Raw genomic sequence first — 26,113 nt, forward strand, 5'->3', positions numbered from 1 at the left:
GCCCGGGGCGCTGGGGCTGCCCTGCGCCTCATGCTGCCTTCGCCCGTCCAGGCTGCGCAATGAGGCTGCTGGCTGCCGCGCTCTTGCTGGTGGCGCCTCTCGGCGCCGCCTTCTACCTGCCCGGGTTGGCGCCCGTCAGCTTCTGTGAGGAGGGCGAGGAGACGGAGAGCTGCAAGGTGAGAGCCGGCGCGGGCGGGCCCGGCGCGGGCCGTCCCCTCGCTCTGCCCCGCCGGGGCTCCGTGTTCCCGGGTGTTCCGCGGAGTATTCCTGATCCCGGTGCTCCCGGGCGTCTTCCCGCGGGCGGCAGGCTTTGCTCCGGGAAGACAGGCACCGCCAGCCGGTATTGTCTTTTCCCGCTGAACTTTCCAGCCGGCGCTGGGAGGACCCTGAGCTCCTTGTTCCTGGTGCGGCCGTGGCCTGTCAGCAGCCGAGGGTGACTCCGCCATGGGGCAGCAGCGTTTGCTGGTTACCCACGCATTTTGTACCCCCCACACGCTTCTTTCTGAAAGTCCGTGTTTTCATTCTTTTTCTCCTCCTTTCCTGTTTCAGTCACTAATTGAGCTCTTCGTGAACAGGCTGGACTCTGTTGAATCAGTTCTGCCATACGAATATGATGCGTAAGTACATGCCAGCAGGTTTCCAGAAGTGTTTGGAAAAGCGCTTTTCTGTTACCGTAAGGGTGTCAGAATTTTGGCTGTAGGGGTGGAAGAATCAATCCAGTACTCAGTGGCAGGAATGAAGAACAAGAGGGTGGGAAGGATGAAGGCCACACCTGTGCCACCTGACCTTTGTTATTGGTAAAAGGGCTGCAGGGTTTCTTATGGGTGCATTCTTTTGAGCTGAGTACAAGATGTAGTATTGACATATTTGGAAGTTCTTTCTGTTAGGCAAATCTAGGACATCAAATGCTTCGAGGTCCTTTTTTTTCCTGGTAATTGAAAGAAACTTGGACACCAGTCACTGTTAACTTTCTGGTTTTTTTGCCAAAGTTCTGAAGCTAATTCTTGGTTTGTTGGTTTTGTTTTTGTTTAATTTTGATTCTTTTATATGAAAATGTCTATCTGCTTTTGCAGATATTTATAGGCCTACAAAGCAGTGATAAACAGTATGATTTGCAGTCTTGCTGTTGTACTCAGAAAAGAAAATGTGCAGGCATTTTAGTTCTTTCCTTGGGCAGTGCAGCAGTAGAAGCAAGACCAGAGACCTGCTGAAAAATCTTCCCTTCTCTATTTCCATTAAACTTTATGGAAGCCAGTGAATTTAGGACCATTGATTAAGGAAAAGTATTTATGTACCAAAGATAAGTATGGGGTTTTTCTCTTGTTAGGGGTTTTTAACATAACCTGTGCTACCTGTGTTTAGTGAAAAGCCAGAGTGGTTACATTGTCCTGTATTCAGCGGTTTCAGGCTGTATATAGTTGAAAAGAATTGGTGAATGGTGTGGCACTGAATTATTAAAAGCACTTTCCTTCTTTGAAATGTGTTTCATGTTAAATGCTATTTGTAAATTTTCTTTTAAGAAAGGGGTGTAGTTTTTCAGGAACTTCTTGCAAGAGAAATGAAAAGTCTGTAGCACATTTTGCCACAAAATGAAACATTATACTTTTTGTTTAAATTGCTATTTGAAAAGGGTGGGTGGACTAAGCATCTTGCATTTTGTTAAAGATATGCTGGAATATGTATTGAAATTGACATTAAATTGTTGAAATTGTTAAGTTTTCAACAGCTGTTGAAATTGGTATTCAAATAGATGCCAGCTTTCTTTGCAAATGCTCTCAGATTTTTTACTACCAGTGCTGAACTGTAAAATAAATCATCAAAATTACCATGTTAAGGACATAATTTAAGAGTTTATTTTAGGCTGCTATTTACAGTTATACGTCAATTAAAAATAAAAGAGAACCTTTGCTACTTTTTTCCAGTTTTGACTTCTGTCAAGATAAGGAAGAGAAAAGACCATCAGAAAATCTTGGACAAGTGCTGTTTGGGGAGAGAATAGCATCGTCTCCATATAAGGTTATTTTATCCCTTGAAATTGATCCAGTTTAAATTCGATAGCCGTCGTTCTGATGGCTGTAATCCATAGACATAGGTGAAGATTTGATGACTGGATGATTACTTTTGTTTATATTTTTTAATATAAGCACTGTGGAGTTTATGTAATAAAACCCAATAAAATTTCTCCCAGCCCAAAGGCATCTTAGGTTGCTTAATTACAGTTAGGAAACTGAGCCAGTGATCACCCTTCTTGCCTGTTGCTCTATGGGAGAGAAGTCCAGAAACTATATCTTAGGTAGTTGTTTATTAGCTCGATGTAAGGTGTGTTAGATGATCTGAAATAATTTGTTTATTAAATATAACAGTGGAGAGTATAAAGTGATAGTTCAGGAACTGTTTTGTATACTTGGTTCTAGTACTGGGAAACTTCCAGAGTGGGAAGGGGAAATTAGGTTATGGCTCACTTGCAGGTTTTCTCTGCTTGTACATGCTTATCATCTGTTGTCTGAAACCAGATTTTTCAGTGTTGATGCATATCTGTTGGAACCTTCTGTAAAATAATTGTACGGACATATTTTGCAGATTGGGTATGTGGTATTTTTCTGTATCATGCCCTGCATTAGCAATGACCAGGAGCAGCATATCTAAAAAGCTGTGCCATCAACTTGGGACAGTTATTAGCAGTGGAGGAGTTGTGGCCAAGCAGTGGCTCTTGGTGTTTGAGAGCTGTATGGTGTTCAAATGCAATTTCCAGACTTGGATTTGCCAGTGAAGCTGAAAACTGTGCTCTGTGTGTGTGATGGTTGCTAGATAATCCAAATCCCTGTGAGGAAAAGGGGCAGCAGTTTCTGGGTCTGCTGCTGCTCAGTCAAAAGGGACCTGATCACATCTTTGCATTAGTCTGTTAAGCAGGCAATGTCCCTTCCCTTATATGAATTGCTATTAGAAATCTCCTTGATTCTCTGAGCTAATGTAATTTTAAGTCTTATGACTAGTGGTCACAAGAAGCTTTTAAGTATGTAGCATGATGGGTCATTTGGACTGGATACATATTGAATAGACTAAGTGTTGTAACAATTGCTTGAAATGGCTGCACACTACGATAATTAGAAAATGCTGTTCCTGGTTAGTATTTGTGCCTTGATAATAGAATTTTCAGTTGTGTTTTAAGCTCACTAACAGGTAAATATTAACTGGGTTAGAAGTTGAAGATGTAAGTGTGAGTGTGTTTGTGTTGGGTGATGTCTGTGCTTGAAGCTTAGATGTTGTGCAACTTGTGCTTTTGGCAGCCTTGTCTAACTTAGTCGTCATGGGGAAATGCCAGCTAAAGCTAACATGAAACATTCAAGACGGGTGTAGTGAAAGTCTGTTTTGGCAGATGATGAAATTATCAAAATAACCCAAACTGGTAAAAGAAAAAGTGATAGCTTTTCTGGTACTTCTCAATTTTCAGTCCTCTGGGTTTATCCTTTAGAAACTTAGAGTAAGTTGGTAAAGTAGCTAAAAACTCTCCCTACTTCACCTGAAAAAAAAACCCAAAATGCTGGAAGATCTTTGAAGCAAAATTGAAGTGACTTTTTTGTGTGTGCTTTTTTCTTAACAGTTCACTTTTAAAAAGCAAGAAACTTGCAAGAAGGTATGTACAAGATCATATGACCCAGGAAACAGTGCTGATAAAACCAAACTGGCTTTTTTGAAGAAAGGAATGCAATTGAATTATCAGCATCACTGGTGAGCCTAGACGTGCTTGAGGTTGGGTTTATTTTCTGCTTTTGGACATCTGTTATCTATGTTTAAAGTGCTTGCTTTCTTGTGTGTGATAGTTGTCTCTCTACTGTGCATCTCGTAGGCACTACTGAAAAGTGTGTGCACTACATGAATGTGAAATGTCACTGTGAAGTGAGGTGCATCCCTTTCTGAGGCGTGTTCTTTGATGATTTCTGTCTAGGATTATCGATAACATGCCTGTAACGTGGTGTTATGATGTGGAAGATGGACAGAAATACTGTAATCCAGGATTTCCAATAGGATGTTTTGTTACTCCAGATGGTAGAGTTAAGGATGCTTGTGTTATAAATGTAAGTGGTGGAACTTTTTTTTGTTAGTATAGGGTGGTTTCATTTGTGGTTTTACTTTTAAGCTTTCTTTTTTTGAGGAAGAGCAGATATGTTTGTAAACATGCTTAATGTTCATACTGTGGGCACTGACAGACCTGAGTGCTGCTAGTGTGTGCAGTGTCTCACTTACACAGTTGTCCAAATAAAATGTTCATACAGGTCTTTGATCAATATATGTTTTATAAAACTATAAAATGCTGACGTGAGTATTTAAAAGCCTTAGAAAATCGAGGTTTTGTTCACAAATTTCATGTGTATCCATCCTAGTAACTGTTCATTCTTTGTTTATGTTGTGTTCATGTGCAAGACGTTCTTTTATCAGTATCAGATAGAAGCTTTCTAGTGAAGTCCTGGAAATGAACTCTGTGTTCTAGTTGCAAAAGTTATGTCTAGCACAGTTTATAAGTTAAATGTGTCAGGGTTTTCCCAGATGGCTGAAGGATAACAAACATAGTTGTGATAGGGAAAATTATGTTGATAGTTGGAAATGTCAGTCATCCTGAGAGTTCCATTGTGAGCTAGTACAATTACAGACAATAGTGATAGAGTTTTATCCCTCCTGGGTGAGAGACAACACTCCTCTTGGTGAGGAGAGAGCTTCCCTTGACTCTGCTCTACCACTGCTTTCGTGCAGTGCAGTCTATTCATTTGTATAGAGCAAGTCTGATGCTTCTTTGAAGTGTTGCATTTATCATGCATGTTCAGTTTACTCTGCCTGCAATCACCTTCCAACTCAGTTACTCCTCAGGCTCCCTAGACTCATGAAAGTGATCTTTTATACACTTACGTTAATGTTGAAGTGTTTCCCTTTGTTGCTCCTTCACGCATATACACCAGTCTCATTTTAAAGTTCTTGACTTCTTGCGCCCTCTCCTGTTGGAGGAGTTGCTCAGTCTCCTGATCATGTTTTGTAGTCAGAGTTTAACAAGAAGAACACTTTCTACCTCTTCAACCACGTTGACATAACAATCATGTACCACAGCGGGAAGGATGAAAACTGGCCTGGTGCAAGACTGGTGATGGCAAGACTGAGACCACAGAGGTAATTGTGCATTAAAGCAGCAGGAGTCCTAACAGCAGTTCCAGAGAGAACAGTTCCTTAGAGATGTTGGTGTTAATAAATTCTGAGGAACTTGTTATTCTGACTTCTGGTAAAGCTTTTGGTATGCTGGTTTATGTCTTGTACTATTTACAAGGACAGTTCCACAGCTGTAAATGCTATTTAACTTTGCTTTTAAAGTGTTCCCCAAAGTCCCTTGTGATGGAAAAGCTGCTTATGCAGGCTTTTAGAACCTGACCCAAACAACGGAGCCTTTTTCATGTTTTGGTTGATTTGTATCTGGGTGTGCATGTTTTCAGATACACATGAGGAACATCCTTCCACATGTCAGATCTGTTACCTGTCTCCCAAATGTACTTTGGATGAATGTACAGGTGTACTTTTTCCTGTGTAAGTTTGGATACAGAGGTATAGGTGAAATACCATGTTAACATTGGTATTCAGAGCTCCAGATGACAGCAACTAATTTCCTAAGAAGACTAACTGATTTTCTCAAACAGTAGCTTCTTAAGTTTTGTGTTGACCAGGGTGGAGGTGCAACAACTCAGAGGTCAGAAGAAAACTGAAGCAACTACTTTGGCCTCTAGTCAATCTGTTCATACACAGTTCATATTTATCTATATTTGAAAAACGCAGTCCAGTTATAAAACTTCAAAGTAGGTCTTTTTTACTAGCTAAACTTTTCTCTCTTTTCTGTAGAAGTTAAGTAAGTTAATAAATTACACTCCTGTAGTTCCTGAAGTCATACAGACGTGTGGTACAACGTGACTTGGTTGTACCTGGGTTTTCTCTTGCAAAGGTACAGTATGTTTTTAGCGAATTATGCAATTATACTTGCCATGCAAGTTCATTCCTTCCATGGCCGCTGGGAAGATCCTACCAGTTGTATTCATTTTTCATTAATGGTTTATCAGTAACATCCTGAATGACTAAAAAATGATAAATTGCCTTTTCCCTGGCACTGCAGACTACAAGAGGCAGTCAGGTTGCACATAACCTTAATGTTGTCATTTTCTGACCAGGTGCTTTGCTTCAACCTTGAAGCACTCCTGATGGGGAGTATTTGTGGTTGGAGCACAATGCTAAATTTTCAGAAAGAAAATTAAAGGTTTTAAAAATTTTATTTAACTTCTTTTCTCTGTTAGCTACAAGCATACAGATGAGAACAACTTAAGCTGTGAAGGTCCACCTATGGAGATTCCTGGAGAATTCACGAATAAACTGAATTTGGTTTACACTTACTCTGTGACATTTGAAGTAAGTATTAAATCTGTTACATGAATCCTAATTCTCCAGAGGAATGAATTCCAAGCAATTGGATAACTTGCTAATAGCCGTAACGGGATTACAGCAGTGTAAATTCCATAAGGATGGTCTTGAGAAGTATTTTTCTGAAAATCTTAAATAAGTTTTTTCTTCCTGTAATTTAAGTGACACTATGAAAATATAAATGAAGACCTTTTTCTCCCCTGTCTTCTATTACTAATAGAAAATGAGTAGATTGAATAACTGGAAGAATTGTCTTCCTTGAGGTAAACTCTGCTTTCAGATTTCAGAGTACTGAGAGTCTTATGTTGAAGAGCAGTTTATCTTTTCTTTGTTTATCTTTTTAACATTTCTTTGTTAAATGTTGACTGTAGAGCTTTATCTCATGAGGTTGCAGGATTTGTCTCATTTTGTGTGCTTTTTATTTTGTTCCCTGGCTTTTATCTTGAGTAGGTGATAATTTATTTTTTAGAATTAATACTCTAATGTTTACTAATACACTAATACTTTATTTAGCCTGTAATGACTTAGGAGGAAATTGCTTTTTGGTAAATGGGTCTTTACCCCAGCATGGAAAGTGAACCTCCTGTGGGTATGACAGTAATTTGATTCAAGGCATTTCAAATCTTGGTACCTCTATTCCAGTCTGTCCTGAAGGCATGGTTGTTTTTCTGATGTAAGACACCAATCTTAGAGGGTTTGGCTTGAGACCACCAGCTCGTTTTGTACAGACAGTGAAGCAGCTGTGATATGGCAGCAGCTTTCATCCTGCCAAATTGAATTTTATTTGAACCAGCGACCTTGAGGTGCAAGGCTTGGTGGCCTGTTACTTTTCCATTGAGACACCCAATCCTCTTTTGACTCTGACTTTCCTACATGAATGAGCCTTCTTTCATTAACATTTCTGTTTAAATCTGAAGGTAAATTGTGATTGAGAACTTCAGTGGGAGCTTTGGTTACTCATGCAAAGGGTGAGGTATTTGGGTACCTACACTCTTTCTCCTTGTCGTGGGGCAGGTAAAGCTCACATCCAGTGGGTCTGGATACTTCCAGCAGATGGCACTTCAAAACTGCTTATTCTCTCTGTCGTCCTTGATTTGAGCCTTGATTTGAAATAATACCTCACGCGTTTTAGTTTTTATTAGTAGTTTCAAAATAACTTCAGAAGGGGAGGTTTTGTCAGTGAGAAGTGTTTTTAGATAGGAAAACATCTGTTTCAGTAAGCCTGACTACATAAAGCAGTAAAATATATAACTGTTTTATGGTCTTTTCTAATATGGCAGCTGACTTCTGATGAGAAAGTTATGGTGTCTGCTTTCATTAACTGAAATGGACAAGGTATTTAGCACTGTGTGAAAATCATAGCTCTAATGTTTAGTACACAAGTGTACAAAAATGTAAGCATGAGAGCAATTTGGTACTCAGCTGTGCAAACTTAGCACCTTGTGAGTAAATTAAGAAATTCAGCAGAACTTCGTGCCAGTAAGGGGATAGAAATTGGTAGCGGGGCAACTTATGTGTGCATCCAAAGAGAGCAGCTGGGGAGGACAAGGCTTGTGGGTCAGAAAGAGTCCTCAGTTGTACACATGAAGGTCCACCACAGGAATATCTGGAAGTGAAAGTTGTCAACCAGACATCAGAGTGGAAAATAGTCTGTATCAGCCAGCACTGTGGCAGAGATTTAAGAAGCCTGTGCTAAATGCATTAAAGGTGATGAGAAAAACTTATTTCTAGTTTCCCCCAGAAATTTTCTCTGGAGTGTGTTTGACAAAGTTGAAGTTTCAAAATCAGTGTGCTTCACTGGGAGAACCTTGGAGTGTTGGCATGATTTTTTTTCAGCAGTTGGAATCTGCAGGCAGCTGCATCCCAAATCATGGGAAGATGAGGCTTAGTGAAGCCCAACTTAAAGGTAGAAGATGTGGATAGGACATTTCAATGAAAAGATACTCTTTTAGAGTCTCTAGAGATGAATTAATGCAAGAGAGGTCTTACATCCAGAGTTGATACCAAGGTTAGAAATAATTGCTGACTGGAAGGTTTGGGGAAGGGGTGTGGTATGCTTATCCCCTTTCAGAGACCACAACAAACTTGTATTTGCTTCTGTTAATTACCATTTCATTTCCTTATAGGAAAAGAATAGTATTAAGTGGGCTTCCAGGTGGGACTACATTTTGGAGTCCATGCCACATACGAACATCCAGTGGTTTAGGTAAGATTTGCATTGATTCAGTGAGTAACCTTGTCGGGGAGCATGAAGATTTCTTAGTTGTACTTCTAGGGAGATAGAACAAAGTCTTTAGGTTTTCAGTCAAGAAAACTTTTTGCTTTCATATGTGAAGTAAGTTTTCGTCTCCTGGGATCAATTGTCTTACTGCATTTTATGAAAGGAATGCATCATCAGTATCCAAAAGGTAAGCAGCTTCCATTGTTTTACTTTATCATCCCCATTATGGAGAAATTTTGAGTCATTGCAGCTCTGCAGCGTTCTTATTGTTACTGTCAGGCTTTGACTGCCATGTCAGAAGTACATATGTATAGTGCCTGTTTTGTACTCAGCAGCTGCTTACAGTAAAAAGGTCTTTCTTTGTGAGTAAAAGATTATGTGAAAAGCTCTTGCTTACTTTATTTCTCTTGGTAGCATGGGAATGGTATTAAGTAAGTATATAATTTGTGTTCAAGGGTTAATGTTTTGCAATGTAAATCCTGAAAAGGCTAATCCAAATAAATTGTTCTCTACAAAATATTAAATGGCACAGTATCAATTTCATTGAGTGATAGATACAAAACCTACTTGACAGTCTGCTTTAAGAACTGTAACTGTTTCACCATGGAAATTACTTCTGAGCAATATAAGGAGGAAAATATAGAAAAGCAATATTTGATGCCATCAGAATTAGCAAGGTATCATGAAATACTGTTTCTGTCTCCTAAGAAGTCTAACAGACTTCTAAGTTGTGTACCTTTATCCTCTCTGGATGAGAAAATACTGAAAGGTTGGAATTTCTAAGGCTTTTCCTCGGATTTAAGCTGTACATGTAGTATGAACTAGTGCATGTCCTGAAACCTGAAAAAGTGGATTCAAAGTTTTGACTTTTTCTTTATCCACAGTATCATGAATTCCCTCGTAATTGTTCTCTTCTTATCTGGCATGGTGGCTATGATCATTCTGAGGACTCTTCATAAAGATATTGCAAGATACAACCAGGTCGACTCTTCTGTGAGTAAAATTTACAGCTTTTACATAAGCACATTTTTCTGTCCGTGGTGATGTCTGTTAATTTTGAGTACAGTCTAGAGAGATGTATAGCTGTGGTGAGTTTTATACTTGCTAATATCTCTGAGGGTTAAAAATTATTGGAGATAATCTGAATAACATAGGCTGATACAAATTGATGTTACCTGTGTCTGGAAACTAAACAACTAAACTTTGTTTATTTAGGAGGTTATAATATTGCAGTTCACGTGCAACACAGCTGTGTTAGAACTACTTGGTGTGTCTGTAAATGATATTTTATTTTATTTGTAAATACAGTTTCCGTGGTAATAGCTGTGTTAAAATGAGTCTAGTTTAAATTAGTGAGATGACTGAAGCCTGTTAGGATCCGACTGAACATGTTGTGAGTTCTTTTGAGATCTGTACTCCTTAAAATGGGAAAGCAGCAGGTTCCTGGTGTGGATGAGAATATAACTGATTGTGAGTTGAAAAGACTTGACCAGTAGACTGAGAATAACTTTTACTCAGCCTTTTTCTCATTGGTAAAAGTGGCCTCAGAGATGAGAAGTAATGTCAGATGCAACAAAAGTTTGAATTTTCACTCTTGTTGCTGTCCATCTGGTTAAAGAACTACTTCAAAATGCACAAAAATGTTTCATATTGAAACTAAAACATCTGAAAATACTTCTGTTCTTCTTTGTGGTTTTAATATTGAATATCTTTTGTTAATATAAATCTAGACAGTGATTTAAAGTGGAGTGATTTTTCTCACATCCTTTAACTGGTAGTTTTTGTGAAGCTTCTGTTTGATCTCTCAATTAAATTTTGTTCAATGCTTTATACTGTGTTGTCTTTATTAGTTGATCATTTCTAATGTCATAAAGAGCAAGACTTGCAGAAGCTTGATGAGTTTTTATGAATAACAGCAGGGATAGGTGTGACTTTCAGAAAGCCACAGTTTTTTATTTTCTTGCAAGGTGTGAGGGACTTGAAGATCTGTTGCAGTTCAAGGAGCTTATTTAAAAAGGTGTGAAATAATTGTGCAAAAGAGGACCTGGGCTGAAGAAGATGCAGGGAAGGAAATTAGTATCTCACATTTAGAGGATGCTGCTGATTGTGCTTCAAAAGAGGTTGATGCACCAGCCAGTGACTGTGGTCTTAGAATGTGCATTTAATGTTTCAACTGATGCTAGCTGGCTTTTAGTGTGATGTGGATTTAGTGAGACATTCATTACTAAAGTGTTTAGAAATCATTAGATTACTTTTAGGGTCTTAGGACTAAGAGAGGATTCCTGAACTGAAGAGAGCTCATGTCTATATGTTTTCACCAGTGAGAGGTAAAACTCTTTTTTCTTCTTTTTTCTTTTTCCTTTTTTTTTCTAAAATCTCTTTGATAATGTCTACTTGAATGTCGCGGACTTTAATCTTTGCTAGAATGTTTTGAGAACTAAGCTAAATTAATGGTAAGATGTGGATTACTGCACCTTTGAAAAGTTTAGAGCAATTTGGCTCTAATATTTTTTGAAACTCTAAAATACAGATTACTACTTGGTTTAGTTATACTGTTCCTACCATTATGTTGTATGTTAAAGGTTAGCAATATGAAAAGCTGCTGAATTTTTTGAAACACTTTCTATGTTCTGTCAGGATGTGAAGTGCTAAGCATTTGTTCCTACTTAGTGGTCACCATTTTTGAAACAGATTTGCTTCAGGTGGTAATCTTTGCAACTCTTTCACTCCTTACTTACAATTACCTGGGAAAAGCCTTTCTTCTGTCTTACCTCAAAAATTTTCTCATCATTATCACATTAGTTCAAGTTCAGACTTACAGGAAGTTTCGTATTTATGCTTTTTTGACCAAACAAATCTTTCTTTGCTGGAAGAACATTGATGTGTTGGAATTATACCTGGATATCTGGTATTGTTTTCTATCAGGTATAGGGTGTGGTTTTGTATTTTAATCAGGGTTATCTTGTGTTTAATAGTTTTCAGTTTTTGTATTCATGTATCAGCTTTCTGAGAATAATTTCTAGCAAGCAGAGGTATCAGTGTGGGGAAGGCAAAGACAATATTCCAGAAAAAGAAAAGTTCCATCATTTTTTGCAATTAAAGGTACTCTATATCATTCACCAGTGTGGTCTGCTTTCTTTCTTACCCTGTTTTTGGCAAGCTTTAATTCTAGGGGTAGGCAGTCCTTTGATCTGAATTCAGTATTCCTACATTGAATGGAACCTGTGGCTTTTAACTCTAGAGGAGTAGAGGGTCTTCTTGTGGGATTGGTTATCTGTGGTTGTGTGCGTTAGTTTTGTTGTTTGGTTGTTTTTTTGTGAGGGGAGGTGTCTGTTTTAAATGACTTTATTGGAAAGTTTTGTTCTTCAGCAGTGGTTCCTTAGAGCCACTGGACTGAGGTTTCCCCCTCCCCATTCCATCCTTCCATCCGTTCACCCCTGGCAGTGGGGCAGTGTTGGTACTTGTCCCTCATGATTCCAGGGAGCAAACTTCCTTCTGGAGTACAAAGGCGGTTTCATTCTTTTCCAGTATTGTCATTGAGACCAATGGGCTTTGAAATAGAAACAGAAAAAGATAAGTGCATGAACTAGATTGAAGTTAAAGCTAAGCTGAGTGCTTTGTTTTAGTTTAAGTTTAGAATTATATTCTATGGTTTGACTAATTACATTTGCTTTTTCTTGCTTTAGGAGATGAGAATTTCCTTGATAAATCTTGCCTTTTTCACTGAACCATTAGGGGGTTATAAAATCAATGAGTGATGAATCAGATGCAATTAGTCTGGCTTTGGATCTTAACTGGAAGCTAATCAAACTTTAAATATGTAGTTTGCATCTTGTTTGTGTTAATTCACTACTGCATTATGTATCGCTGCTAAAGACATTGTTGATTTTATACAGGAAGATGCCCAAGAGGAATTTGGCTGGAAGCTAGTTCATGGAGATGTGTTTAGACCTCCAAGGAAGGGAATGTTACTGTCTGTCTTTTTGGGCCAAGGAACCCAAATTTTCATTATGACATTTATTACTTTATGTAAGTAACTTTATTAAGGTGATGTGTTTGTACTAATTAAGAAAGTAATAGGAAAGATGAAATATTATTAAACAAATGATAGAAGCCTTCTTTTGGAAATGAAGTCCTTCCTTTAGTAACATAAAATATTAATGCAATTTCCTAACAGTAATTAGGTAGCTTCAGTAATGCTGTTGTAAGCATTGTCATTGAAAACATTGTAATATTTGGGCTAATGCAGATTCTTCATGAATTCAGAAATCAAACTTCCTTCTTACAAGTTTCTTTTTAAAAAGCACAGTTTTGCATGGTGCAAATTATCCAAGGGTCCAGTAATGCAAGTTCAAAGATGTTCTGGGAACCCTTTCTGTCCAATGTGTTTGACATGAGCCTGCAGCCATACAGAAACATAAGCAAGAGTGCACACCAGTAGAATAGTACTGACACGAAGTTGAGGTAATGAGAGCCTACCATAAATAGATATATATGCATGTGATTACGTAACCTGTCACGAGATGGTATTTTATTATTGGTTATCTGTGAAGTTTGTGAGCATTCCTTTTCTTACTGTACAGAATTGGAAAGTACACTGACACTTAGTACAAAAGAAGAATCTTTCAAATTTGATTCTCCAGGTTTAATTCAGATCTTGGTCTTTCATCGGGGAGCTGTTTTTTTCTATTTATTGCATGATACTGTAAGAATTACTAGAATTTTCTTGATAGGCTTGTCTTTCAGTGCTGATCACAACTCTGTATCTTGCTTGGCAGTAGTGATAGTTTCCTGTGCAGTGTAGTAGTATAGAAAAATTTGTGGCAAGAGAAAATGCTTTTGATGGATGGTGGCATTTTATTTTTCAGCCTTTTGGCTATGAGAAATCTTCTACTTAAGAGATGAGGTGGAAATAATGCTTTTGAATGAAACAGTGCCATTAAGGGTATGTTCATGTGATGGGGTTGTAGCAGAGCTTATGCACTCAGCCTTCATTTAAATATGTGGTAGTGAAAGGGATAAACCTTCACAGAGATCTGTGTTATAGGGATGTTTTGACGTGTATCCACAAAAAACTGAATCTTTCTGTTTCTTTAGTCTTAGCTTGCCTTGGTTTCCTTTCTCCTGCCAACCGTGGAGCTCTGATGACCTGTGCAGTTGTGTTGTGGGTCTTACTGGGAACTCCAGCTGGTTATGTGTCTGCTAGAATGTACAAGAGTAAGTATATGCATTTATTTAATGTGACACATGTTAAATTCAGAATTGCTGGGCTGAACATAAACCTCCAGCTGGAGTTGGTGTCTCACACGGCATATCTCCTTCTTGCTGCCATTCTGCAAAACAGTTGGAAAAAATCTTGGCCCTGAAATTGTTTTTACTTTTTCTCCTCAGCGTTCAGAGGTGAGAAGTGGAAGACCAATGTCTTGCTTACAGCTCTGCTCTGCCCGGGGTTAGTATTGTTTCCCCTCATTCTTTCCTTTATCCTTAAGTATAGACAAATCTGAAGTGGATAGGTGCTGGGGAAAAGCCAATTGTTGTGATGCTTTTCTGTGTGGTTTTGTTTATGGTAGTCCCAAGCTGCTGTTCCTTTTGTGCATTGCCTCTCTGTGAATATAAAGAGAAGTGAATTCTGAGGAGCTGGAATCTGGTAGTCTAGAACACAGTGAGGTTCTTGTCTTCTTGTTTTGTTGTCAGTTGTAGGGGTAGGAGGAGCAGGGCAACTCTCTTGCTAGGTTGTGTCGCAGCCTTTGGGACTCACTGCACCAGAACATTGGGCACAGTGCTGGGGTAATTCCAGTTTGGTACTGCAGTACTCAGTACGTTCCAGGTGATTCTGGTTATAATCTTCTTACATAAATGTAGGTGGTCCAGTTTGGGATGTGGCCGTAGTGGGTATCATACTAAACAGTGTGGCCAATGCTGTCCTGCTTGGGATGGGCAGTAGCACTTCAACCTTTTGTTTTCTCATAGCTCTTAGGACCTTTTGTGAGAGTTAGTGGGGACAGGGAGCAGAAACTACTTTCTTCTGCAAGTCTTCTGTGTTTCTTGGTTGCAACTTTGAGTACATGAAGTTATCCCTTGGCAGGCATCCTTGGCAAAAGTAGAAGAAAAGATTATAAATTTCTTAAGGTATTTCTTCCCTCCCAAAACCTCAGAATGAGTAAAACATGACTTGGCTTGAAGTAAAGCAGAATTTCATCAAATGAAAGGTAATGTACTTGATAACAACCAAGTGTAGTATTTCCGTGGGAAATCTTACTTCTGAACAGAACGTGTGCTTCAGTCTCCCTGCTGTCATTAGATGTTATCAGGAGAGAAGAAAATACGTATTGATGGGAAGAATACCATGCTGATCAGTTAAACTCCCAAATAAATTGAGTTTCACAGAGGAAGTAAAATAACTGGGCCTGGTAGAATATGAACAGATAACCTGATTACACTGTGCTAGTTCAGTGAATTTGCATTATATCATAAACTGCCCAAGGCCTTTTTAATCTCAGTAGACTAATGGGAGTTTGTATTTGCAATATTTTTTTAACCGTGGAGGGGGTAAGTGAGGTCTGTGTTACGAGCCTAGGTAGATGATAAAGATTAGAGAGACTTCTAAAATGGATTTGATATTTATTTTTTGTACAGGATGCTTACACCAGGGGTCGCTTGGGTGTGCTTATTGAGCAAGTCTGTTCCCCCAAACAGTTTTGGCAAGTGTCAGTGTCAGGCTTCTTCTAGGAAAAGAGGAGCCTGTCTATTGCTCTAATCCTTCCTCCTTCCTTTTTAAAATGAATACGGTGAAAGGATGCATGTTTGCTTCAGGGCAGCTTAAATTCTGTCTCAGGAACACTTTTTTAACAAAACCCAGACAGCTGTGCACTTTGCAGGACCCTTTCTGAGGCTGAATTTTCTTTGGTGTATCTTTGAATCCAGGATTAATGGCAATTAACACAGGCTTCTTTTACATGGGGCTCCTTTGCAGAATGAATGTTCTGCTTTGTTTTCAGAATGGGATGTTTGAAATCTTCACCTCATTGATTCAGCAACACCTTGATCTCATCTCTGAGTTGTTTTCTAGTTTTTGTCCAGGATGTTTAGACAATGAGGCAGGTGTGTTTAACGGGGGAGAGAAAAGCAGTCTGGACGCAAATCATAACTCATGCAGTCTTTATTTAAATTCTCCAGAAGCACGGGCTACTTAATATGTGTAACTCCATGTTTAGACAAATATTTCTGTTGTAGAGCAGAGCCCTCTTTAGTCCCCCCTTCCCTTTGTGACACAAACTGCAGCAGCACATTAGGTCTGTTGTAAGAGTCCCTGGGGCTTCCTAAATTGGAGATTTTACTGTCACTGTATTTATTCAGAAGTAATTTACTATTTATAAAGGACATAAATAAAGGAAATATTTATGATTTTAATAGGAAAAAAGGTTCAGGTAAGGAGTTTTTAAATTTATTCTGTATTTTTCTATTCTTTGTATAGATTTTTTTTTCAGTGGGATGTTCCTGTTACTTTTTGGTGTTATGTACAGAGTCTTTATTAAATAATGGCTTTACCATAGGTATCTACATTACAAGCAGTGGGTGGTGCAGACATTTTTACTTGAGCTGCACCAGTGGTAAAAGGAACTAAGACTGTTGGGAAATTGGAAATTTGAAAGAAGCTACATTTATTTTAAATGATTTACATTTTGTAATACTAAGTGATATTTATTTTTTCTTGAATATTTTTTTTTTTATTTTCTGATTTTATTTTTCAGGATTGTCTTTGCTGATTTCTTCATTATGAATCTCATTCTGTGGGTGAAAGGCTCCTCAGCTGCCATCCCTTTTGGCACTTTGGTTGCTATCCTTGCTATGTGGTTTGGAATTTCAGTCCCACTAACCTTTGTTGGTGCCTATTTTGGCTTCAAAGAAAAGGTAGGACCCTTTGAATACAGATTTGAAGTACACCTGTCCTCTGTAATTGAGCCGTTGAATCTCTGAGCAAGAGTTCTAGACAGGATCTGGTTGGATAGAAACACCTGTGATCCCATGATTGTAAAACAATATTTTACTGCCTTGGTATTGAAACAGAGTGTATATTTGTAATGTCACACCAGACAGGTTTTTTTTCTGTTCATTCACTAAAATCAGATTTTAATAATGTTCTTGGAGCTCTTACTTGCTTCTTGTGCTTCTGCAATACCTTGGTAGTATTGCTGAGTTTTGAGGTAGTGCTTCAGAGAGGCTTCAATTTTGTATTTCACTAGTTTGAAGTAATGCCAGACAGCTAAGAAAGAGGTGCTGTTACTGGATTTTTTAAAATTTTATTTTGTTTTTAATTAAAGACTGAACAGATTTATTTCCTTCGTATTCTGCCTTGCTTACTGGCTCATAGCTGGAATGTGATTTTTCCTAATGCTGGACATGAAGTTTGTAGGTTTTTTTGTTTGATAATTTGTGAAGGCGTATGAATGAAAATATAGTTATGTTTATCAAATATTTATATGCTAATACTAGAGAAAAGTAATTTTATTTATGATGTAATAATTAATATTTTATTTCTGTTATTCTTTTCTGCAGCCTATTGAACATCCAGTGCGTACAAACCAGATTCCTCGCCAAATCCCAGAGCAGTCATTTTTCACAAAGCCATTGCCTGGTATCATCATGGGTGGCATCTTACCCTTTGGCTGTATTTTTATTCAACTTTTTTTCATTCTGAATAGCATTTGGTGAGTATCACTTTTTTTTTTTTTTTTTCCCCCTCTAGTTACACAGGTTTGATAATACACACAGTGAGTTTGAACATCCCAAAGCAAATATGTTTTTATTTGTTTTTAATTTTAGGTCTCATCAGATGTATTACATGTTTGGATTCCTGTTCCTAGTTTTTATAATTCTCCTAATTACGTGTTCGGAAGCTACAGTTTTGCTGTGCTACTTCCATCTGTGTGCAGAGGTAAAAGTTAAAATTGTGATGTAGATATGACTTGTGTCTGGAGGATGTTAGACATTCAGGTGAGGTATTCTCGTACTCTGTGAAGTGCTGGACACTGAACTGATTGCATTTTCAGCCTTGCCATGCCTGCCTTATCCACTCTTCTGAAATGTGCCTTTTGCTTCAAATTCCACTGCTGGCAACAGATAAGCAAAAACAAACAGCTTTGATTGTAGAGTAATTTGATCTTCCTAGTGGACACAGTACAGCTGACTTTGAAGGAAGAAAGTGTCTACGTGCCATGTTGGAATTTTTCTGAACTAAATTTTACAGATTTAGATGTGTTTCATAAGACAATGTTATTTTTTCACCATCTTATCTATATTCCATTTCCTACATGGTGATTCTTAGTGAGTGATTTATTGTTTCTTTCAGGACTATCACTGGTGGTGGAGGTCGTTCTTGACCAGCAGCTTTACAGCAGTTTATCTCTTTATCTATGCAGTCCATTACTTCTTCTCCAAACTCCAGATAACAGGAACTGCCAGCACCATTTTATACTTTGGTTACACAATGATCATGGTCTTGATTTTTTTCCTTTTCACAGGTAAGTACAATGTTCAAACTAAAATTAATATAGAGGGCTCTGTTTTGAAATGAAAATCATAGGGTGAAATTTAGATTAAATGAAATATTACATGCAATTTATGGCTCTTTAGGCAGTGTAACTTACATGATTTGTGACACCACACAGCACAGTAAGGTATTTTTTACATTTTCTTCCTAACTTGAAATTACATCTATTTATGGTAGAATTAATTTTCCTTTTTTGAATGTTATATTAGCAGTGAGTTCAAACTAATATATTTTCAAAGGCCTGTTCTTGTTCACTTTGATATTGAGTATTAACTTGATTCTGGATTTCATAATTGGTTCTAGAAGTTTTGTAGTTAAGAGAGAATTTTGCTCTGTGTATGGAGCATAAAAGGCATTTTCAGCTTTCACTATGAGCAAGTGAAGGAGGCTGGTGCTGGGGGAAAAGTGAATATTGGCAAGATAGAGTTTTAGTGCTGTTAGGGTTGTCTTACCTGCTCAAGAAACCTCTTCATAAAGATGGAAATGTACCTTGACTGGAGGAACAGATTTTAAATATGGCTCTCCAGTGTTAGTTGTCTGGCTTTCCTGATGTAGCTCATGCAGACCAACTGCCGTCTGCAGGATTATTTTAATGTTCATAATCACTTGACTGAAACAATCATTTCGAGGCTGATTTGATGAGAAATCTGTGCCAAATTTACCATGTGTTAGTGAAGTAGGAAGCTCTTCGGAGGGTGCTGGCCTTGAAAAATAGCCACGAGTGTTTTATTTTGGTGTTCATCATAGTGCTGCTGTTGTATATGTAGATTTCACACATGAAGTCAGATCTTGTAGGCGTCACTGCTTGGCTTCATGAAATACTGCAATGACAGAACTAGAGAAAATGCTTGTTCATATATGATGGGCTGTTCATAAAAACATCTGTGATAGTCACTCCAAAGATTTGTAATAGAGGATTTCTCTCTGCATGGCATGGTAGTTTTTATTGCTACTTTTTAACAGCTTCTGCCTATTTGTTGAAAGCTGCTGTGATTACTTTGTGTTCACTTTGTGGAACTCATCTTTTAGTTAAGTGCAGTTAAATGCAGTTGAAAAAGAGTGGCTAAAAAAGGTAATGAAAGTAAGTCTTAGCATCAGACTTCATTTTTGTCAGTGTAGCAGTGAGAAGGACCTCTTTCATCCTTGTTTTTTCTACTACTAGTTGACACAAAGCAAAAAAATCACTGTTCATAAAAACCTGAAGAAAATTCCTGCAGGTGTTTGAACAAAGCAGTTATACTGCAGAAATGATATTAAATAACAGTAACTGTCACTTATTGCTGGTTTTTGTTCTTTAGAAATGTGTCTTTTCTAAGAAGGACAATAAAAGTTCTAAAAAGAAGCAGGGATAAAAACCAAGGAGGATTTAATTTTTTCCTTTTTTTTTTGTAATTGTTAGAAGGCAAACAGGGAAATCTGCACATGGCCAGTTAAACCTCTGCTTAAATCATGGTGAAACAGACAAGCTCCAAATGTCTCCTATAGTATGTATGTTTAAAAAACCCCAAAAATGGTAGTGTAAAATATTTTAATGACTTTTATACTAAAGCAATATGTTAATATGTGTCTGGGTTTTAGCATAGGTTAGTTGCCATCCTGCCAATTTTGTTATCACTTATAATGTGCAAATTGGTAGAATTAAAAATGTCTCTTTCATATATAAAATGATAATTGAAATTGTCTTGGCAGCTGCTGAAATGGTGTTAAAAGCTTCAGATATGCTGATTCAGGAGTTCTTGATATGGGGGCTAGTGAGGCCCCTGAAGTACAGTAACAAACTGTGCTGCTGTTATTTTTGCAGCATCGTCCTTCTTTTTTGGGAAAAATGAACAATGGTGCTCCCTATGCTGTGTCTGTAGCTCATGAGGAAAGCCACTGCATGGTCCTCCTTTTTCTTGTACATTTAATAGAACAGCTAGTCACTAGAAAGCTAATGGGTACAACAGATACATGGAGTGCATAATAAATTCTTGCTAATGCAAAATGCTGTGACAATTTTCTTTTCCGTATTTATGTAGGTGATAGATTTTTGGGCCTGAAGTGTAAGCTGTTCTGGACAAATGGCACAAACAGGAGACACCTAGCATTGCTTTGTTTTGTAAAATATTCCTTAGCAGCCACTGTTTTAGAAAATAAAGGTTCAGTCCATCAGTTTCTGGAGGCGATGGGGTTTGCTAATGTAATTTTGCTCACTGTTTGCATTAATAGCGTACCGAAAATGGGACCTTGATCTGTTCAACTTAAGTTAGCACTAGGTATTTTGGTTTTCTCTATTCTTGGCTAGTAGGTCTCAGCAACTCTGACAGAAATATGAAGGGCAGTGTTAATACCTCCTCCGTGGCAGCACGTTGCATTACCCAGGGCATTACTAAAGGGATCGTAATGAATAAATAAATAGGAACGGAATGCTTATATGGCAGCACCGACACTAATATAATCTGACCTGTAAAATCTGATGGTGTGCACACCCAAACCAGACAATTTGATTTTAATGTACAAAGTGCAGCTAATCTTTCAAGAAATAACAAGTGTGTTTGGATGGGGATAGCTGCATGATTACATGTATTTTATTCGTGGAGGCAAAAAAATGCTGAACATAGTCAAAGCTTGTTTCTTTACAGTGACCTCTATTTTTGAACATCATTTTCACTTGTGAGTTAATGCCATTTTCAAAATTGAGTTTTGATCTTCTGGGTAGATTGTGTTTAGAATCTGAGATTCTGAAGCACCCACCACTGTGCAGTGATTGAAACCAGTATGATACAGAGAGCTTTTAAGGTACATGAGAAGTATCAGCCAAGTGCAGAGTGCCTTTCTATTTGCTTTCTTACAATCTGCTCGTGCTCTGAATTCTTTTTTCTTCATTAAACAAAAAAGCTAGAAGAGATGAGTGGAGCAGAAGAGTCTGCTTAATGTATTTTGACATTATTCTGTGCAATAATCCTTGTTTCTAATTTTGAATTTAACCTGCTTTACTAATAACTGTCCTTTACTCACTTCACTGCCGGCTTTGTGTATAACTTCTTGTTTCTGTGTGTCAGAAAGTGGTAGTATTTATATTGCAGACTAGACTATTCAGCAAAATATAGAGCTGAGGACAAGATCATCAAAAAACAATGGAGGTGTCAGTGTCTCCCCACTAAATATGAAAGGATTTTTGGACATATCTTGCTTCTTGGCTAAAGAAGTGTCTTGAGTCATCTTCACATCTGAGTTTGTGAGTTTTAAACAGCTCCTGCAAAAGATCTTTTACCTGTACTTCCCTAAAATTATCAATGACATGCAGTGAGCTGCTGTGCAGGGAGATGGCATCACTTTCCTAGGCTAGTAAGGATTATTTAAAAAGAATCTTAAAATATGCAGGTCACCTCCTTAGGGGAAGTCAAGATATATCCCACAACAGTGAGTTCTTCAATGCAGACCGTACAGGTGCTTTTTCATTCAGTTTAAGTTGGTGAGTGGTTAGGATTAGGTAAACACTAGCCAAGAAACTCATTTGCTATATTGGATTAAACCAAACAAAAAGATTATACAGGCTCTTTGTAGGAATTTGTGTTAGGCTTGGTGCTGGGTCATTTGGTGGAGATGTGCATGTGAAAGTTATAAAAACCTTAAAATGTAAAGGAGTCTAGACCAGTCAGAAAATAAACGTAATGGTTTCAACGCCTTCAACTACTGGAGTATTTTATTTATTTGTTTGGGGTTGTAGGTTATTTTCCAAGGGCTTTTGTTTGTTTGTTGCTTTGTTAGGGTCTTTTTTGTTGAGGTGGTGGGTTTTGCTGGTAGTTTTGTTTTGTTTAAGTACATAGTGCTAGAATTTTTTAACAGCTTTACCAAAACTACCTTTGGGTATCTGTTCTCTGTCATGTTGTGTTCATTGCTATCTGTCAGAGAAGCCTGAGCTGCAGCGGTGTGCTTCTCGTTGATATTGCTTCAAAACTTGGGTTTCAGTTTGAATGTGTTTTGAAAGAGACAAATAAAAGCAACATCCTGGTGTGGTCTTACCTAAATACTTCTCCTTTTCCAATGAGAGGCTCATTTTAATAAGGGGTGATTTTAATTTTGGTCCAAGGTGAGCTTAGAAAAATGCTCAATATTGAAGTGCTACCTATGCTCTTCAAGAAAATACATTTCAAGCCATGCAATGTGAGATGGCAAGGTTGGATTTTAACGAATGCCACTAATAATAGCAATTTTACTGGATAGAGGTACAGGTGTAGGAAACGGAGTGTGCAGTTATCTGTTTTAAGATTGGCTTTAGTCAAAGGAGTTAAAAGGAGAATCTGAGAACCTGTATGCTAATCAGCACCAGCCTAAAGATCCCGTAGGAAGTACAGTCCAGTACAATGTGCTCAAATCTGGAGCAAGTGACCAATCTGTGAAATGGGCTAAAACACAGAAAATGTGGAAGACATTCTGGCAACAATTTTCAAACAAGCCATGCTAGTTCAGAGCTGTTTTTCTTCCCCAACTGCTACTCATGTGCAGATCCCTCTGACTGGCATATTTATTCCTATGTAGGCAATCAGCAGCTTTTTTACTGCTTCACCTTTTGTGGGCCTTATAGTGTTCATGGAATCTCAAGCACCCCAAAGGCTGAGATAGAAAACACACTGAATTTTAGTGGGACCAGGCACTGTGCTGTGGTTCATGTTCTTTAAAATAAAGGCAGAAATTGCACTTTTTTTTGCACTAACATAAGCAATCTTATAGGTAAAGCAACTGTTCGAGGGAGCCTTATAAATAATATTTTCTTACTTTATATTAGTTTCTGTCCTGTAATACTGGTTGCAATGTCAACACAACTCTGTTGGCCTGAGCCTTTAGAAGCTTCTAGTCTGTTTGGCCAATGTTATTAAAAAAAGAAAAAATAGAAGCACTAAAACCAGTTTTCAACCTAGTTTGTGCTAGCACCTTTAAACCATTCTGATCTTAGATCATCACGTGGCTGTTTGCGAGAGGTCCCTTTGACAGATGGTGGGGTCTTTAGTTTGGTGGTCTGTTTTTGATGTTTCTGGTCCTTAGAGGTATCCACATACAGAGTTAGTAGGATATATTTGCTCATGGGAAGGAAGAGAAAATTACAGTGGTGGTAAGCCCCAGTTACTAATGTAGAGGTGGCAGCAGAAGAAATCTGTGCTCGCCAGGGAAGGTTCTGAAGTTCTGGCTACCTAGGGCTGTATTTTGGTGATGAGTGTTCCCTTTCTCTCCTGAGTTCATGATTCAAAGCTGGTACCTGACAAACGTTACCACTTAAAAAGTGTCTTACTCTGCTTCCAGTACACTGGCAAAATTTTTGATGAAGTTTGAAAAATGAGCAGGGTGTACTTGCTTTTTGATTTGCTAAACAGACTTCTTTTTTTAGGAGGTGGAGATGAAAATCAGTGTTACTGAAACCTGTGAAAATCTGTTTATAGATAAAATGCTTGTTCACAGTGTGAAATCTTCGAGTTCTGGTATGACTAAGGCAATGTTTTATAGAAAACGGATGTATTAGAAAGATTCAGACCAGAAAGGATCGGAGGAAAAAATGTGGATATGGAGTGTGTTCCCATATTAAGTTGTGGCATGCTCAGAAAACTATGCTAGCTGTCATTGTTAGGATAGTTTTACATTTTTTTTATGATAGTACACTTTTGTTCTAGAACAGCAGATAAATTTTTAAGGTATCTAATCTGTTAAACATTTGGAAGGAACTGCTTTCAAAGCCATAAAAGGCTCGGAGTGGGCTATTTTATAAAAACAACCAGGGAGCAGAGGCTGAGAACCATTATTAGGACAAAACTAAGCGAGAGTAAGGCTTAGAGTAACAATGCTAGTATTGGAGTATTTGACACAGCAGGAAGGAGTGAGATATGACCACGAACTGCAAAGACTTAGTGACGTCAAGCCTACAAAGGAATTGCATCCCTTGTGTGGTTGGTGTCTGATCTCCTATCAACAGCCATAAATCTGCTGTCTCCTACTGTGTCAGAGAATAACAACTGCAAACATGGAAGGAAGGGGTAATCTGTGGCGTAAAATAATAGTATTTAACTGAAAATATACATGGGAGCATGAGGAATGTAAGAATTGGCATGCAGATAATAAGCATCCCAAGATGGGTTGCTTGCATGGGAAATGTCTAGTCTGAAAGACAGAAATGTAACTCATGTAAAAAATCCAAATGCCTAATAAGGAATCTTCTGGTTATTAAGTCAGTCACAATAGTGAAAGATACTGGACCTGATGTAAATGTGGGCTGTAAAGACAGAAAAGGATAATATAAAGCTGGAGGAGCTGAGTGCGTGATCTTTTGAGTGCCTGCAGTGGAACTGAGAAGGGCTGTCCCAGGGCTGGCATGTATCTGTGTCTTTGAGAGGGAATTCAGTGCAATTGAGGTCTTCCCTTTTTTTATCTGTTAAGCGTTAACATCTCTGTGGCAGTTTACAACTAGGTAAAAGTGTGAGGAGCAGTGCATTGCTTTCTTTGGAGGCTGAAGACTAAATTAATTGACTGGGACTCTGTCTCCTTGCATATGAAGTTCTTGAAGTAAGTTAAGAATAAATGTGACGGACAGTGTCTTTGCAGTTGCCCAATACTAGTGACTGTCAGTGAAAACTCAAATTTTTTCATCGGTTTAAAAATAGGAAATTGATATATACTAATCTCATTCAGTGTTTTGGTTTGTCACTGCTGCTGTCACTTGCTGCTTGCTACCAGCTGCTGTAGCACTCAGAGCATTCCTTTGCCAAAAGGAAGGAACGGGATGCACAGAAGAGGAAATTTCTATTCTCAAGTATTAATACAGCACGATGAAAATAAAACTGGGACTAGAGAATTTTTCCAAGGCGTAGTTATGTGTTGTAATTCATAGGTAGCAGTGAAGTATTGTAGACCTAACAAAAAACCGGGTAGGGTCTGGCTGGGCATGTATAAAAGTCAGTTTGTGAACTGGTGCTTGTGTCCCTGCTCATGGTGGTGCCAACACAGTCATCGGTGGCTTAAATGTATGTGAAGTGGCCTGGTCCCTAAAAGTCACCTTTGATCTAAGTCAATAACCTAGCCTGAGGATGGATGCGTTGTTAAATTCAAGAAGTACTGTTTTTCTGGGTAGTTTGCCGGGTTACAATGTTACATTCTGTCCTGCTTGGGAAGTGCTTGTTAAATTTCTCTCTCAGGGCAAACAGGAACATAAACTAATCATTTTTACTTTGTCATTTCAGGGACTATTGGATTTTTTGCCTGCTTCTGGTTTGTAAGTAAGATTTACAGTGTTGTGAAGGTGGACTGAAAAGCTTCAAAGTGTTTTTTGAACATATCTCCCTTGCTGTTTGATAATTTTTACCATGTATTGAGAAACATCCTGTGTAATTATTCTAATTTGTAAAAGTGGAAGACCAGACCACAACATAAAATACAGATTTTTATTGAAGAAAATGGCACCATTTCCATTTTGATATAAACAAAAATGTTTACATCAGTATACTCATGAACATATTAATTATAGTAATTCCGAAGTTATATCCAGAATCTGATTTAGGACAAATAAGGATTCTAGTTTATTTGAAAAATTGAGTGCATTATGCAGTCCTCCAGCTGAATTTCCTTGTGACTAGGGTTTGGGTTTTTTTGTTACCTCTTTTGGTTACCATTTGTATACCATGGAAGCCTGGGACTGTCAAGTAAATCTATGTAAAATGTGAATTTTTTTAACTTAATTATGATTGTACATATTATCCTGCACCTTCTTTACAACTGGGTTATCTTCTTACAAATGTACATGCATTTAGTGTAATGTAGACTTTATTAAAAATATCGACACTGGGTTTTGTTCAAATAAAACTGCACAACTCCAGCTGATGTCTTTCCTTTTTTGTTAATTAAATCTTCACTACTTGGACACAGGTCATATTAGT

The 26,113-nt window shown here is 38.0% G+C and overlaps 1 protein-coding gene across 1 annotated transcript; it reads left to right on the forward strand.

Annotated features, from left to right (window-relative positions):
- LOC136288715 (transmembrane 9 superfamily member 2-like) lies at window positions 1-26,052 on the forward strand. The gene is made up of 17 exons (XM_066182201.1): window positions 1-176; window positions 550-617; window positions 1,923-2,016; window positions 3,602-3,729; window positions 3,947-4,076; window positions 5,030-5,157; window positions 6,321-6,432; window positions 8,571-8,650; window positions 9,550-9,658; window positions 12,562-12,694; window positions 13,763-13,882; window positions 14,057-14,114; window positions 16,417-16,576; window positions 17,222-17,373; window positions 17,489-17,600; window positions 18,015-18,186; window positions 25,421-26,052. The coding sequence occupies exons 1-17, from the start codon at window positions 60-62 to the stop codon at window positions 25,486-25,488; spliced, it is 1,941 nt and encodes a 646-aa protein (XP_066038298.1). The 5' UTR covers window positions 1-59; the 3' UTR covers window positions 25,489-26,052.
- Window positions 26,053-26,113: the final 61 nt, after the last annotated feature.

The sequence above is a fragment of the Chamaea fasciata genome, unplaced genomic scaffold (assembly GCF_029207755.1).
Source record: "Chamaea fasciata isolate MVZ Bird 193981 ecotype frontalis unplaced genomic scaffold, bChaFas1.0.hap1 SCAF_4, whole genome shotgun sequence".
Lineage (NCBI taxonomy): Eukaryota > Metazoa > Chordata > Aves > Passeriformes > Sylviidae > Chamaea > Chamaea fasciata.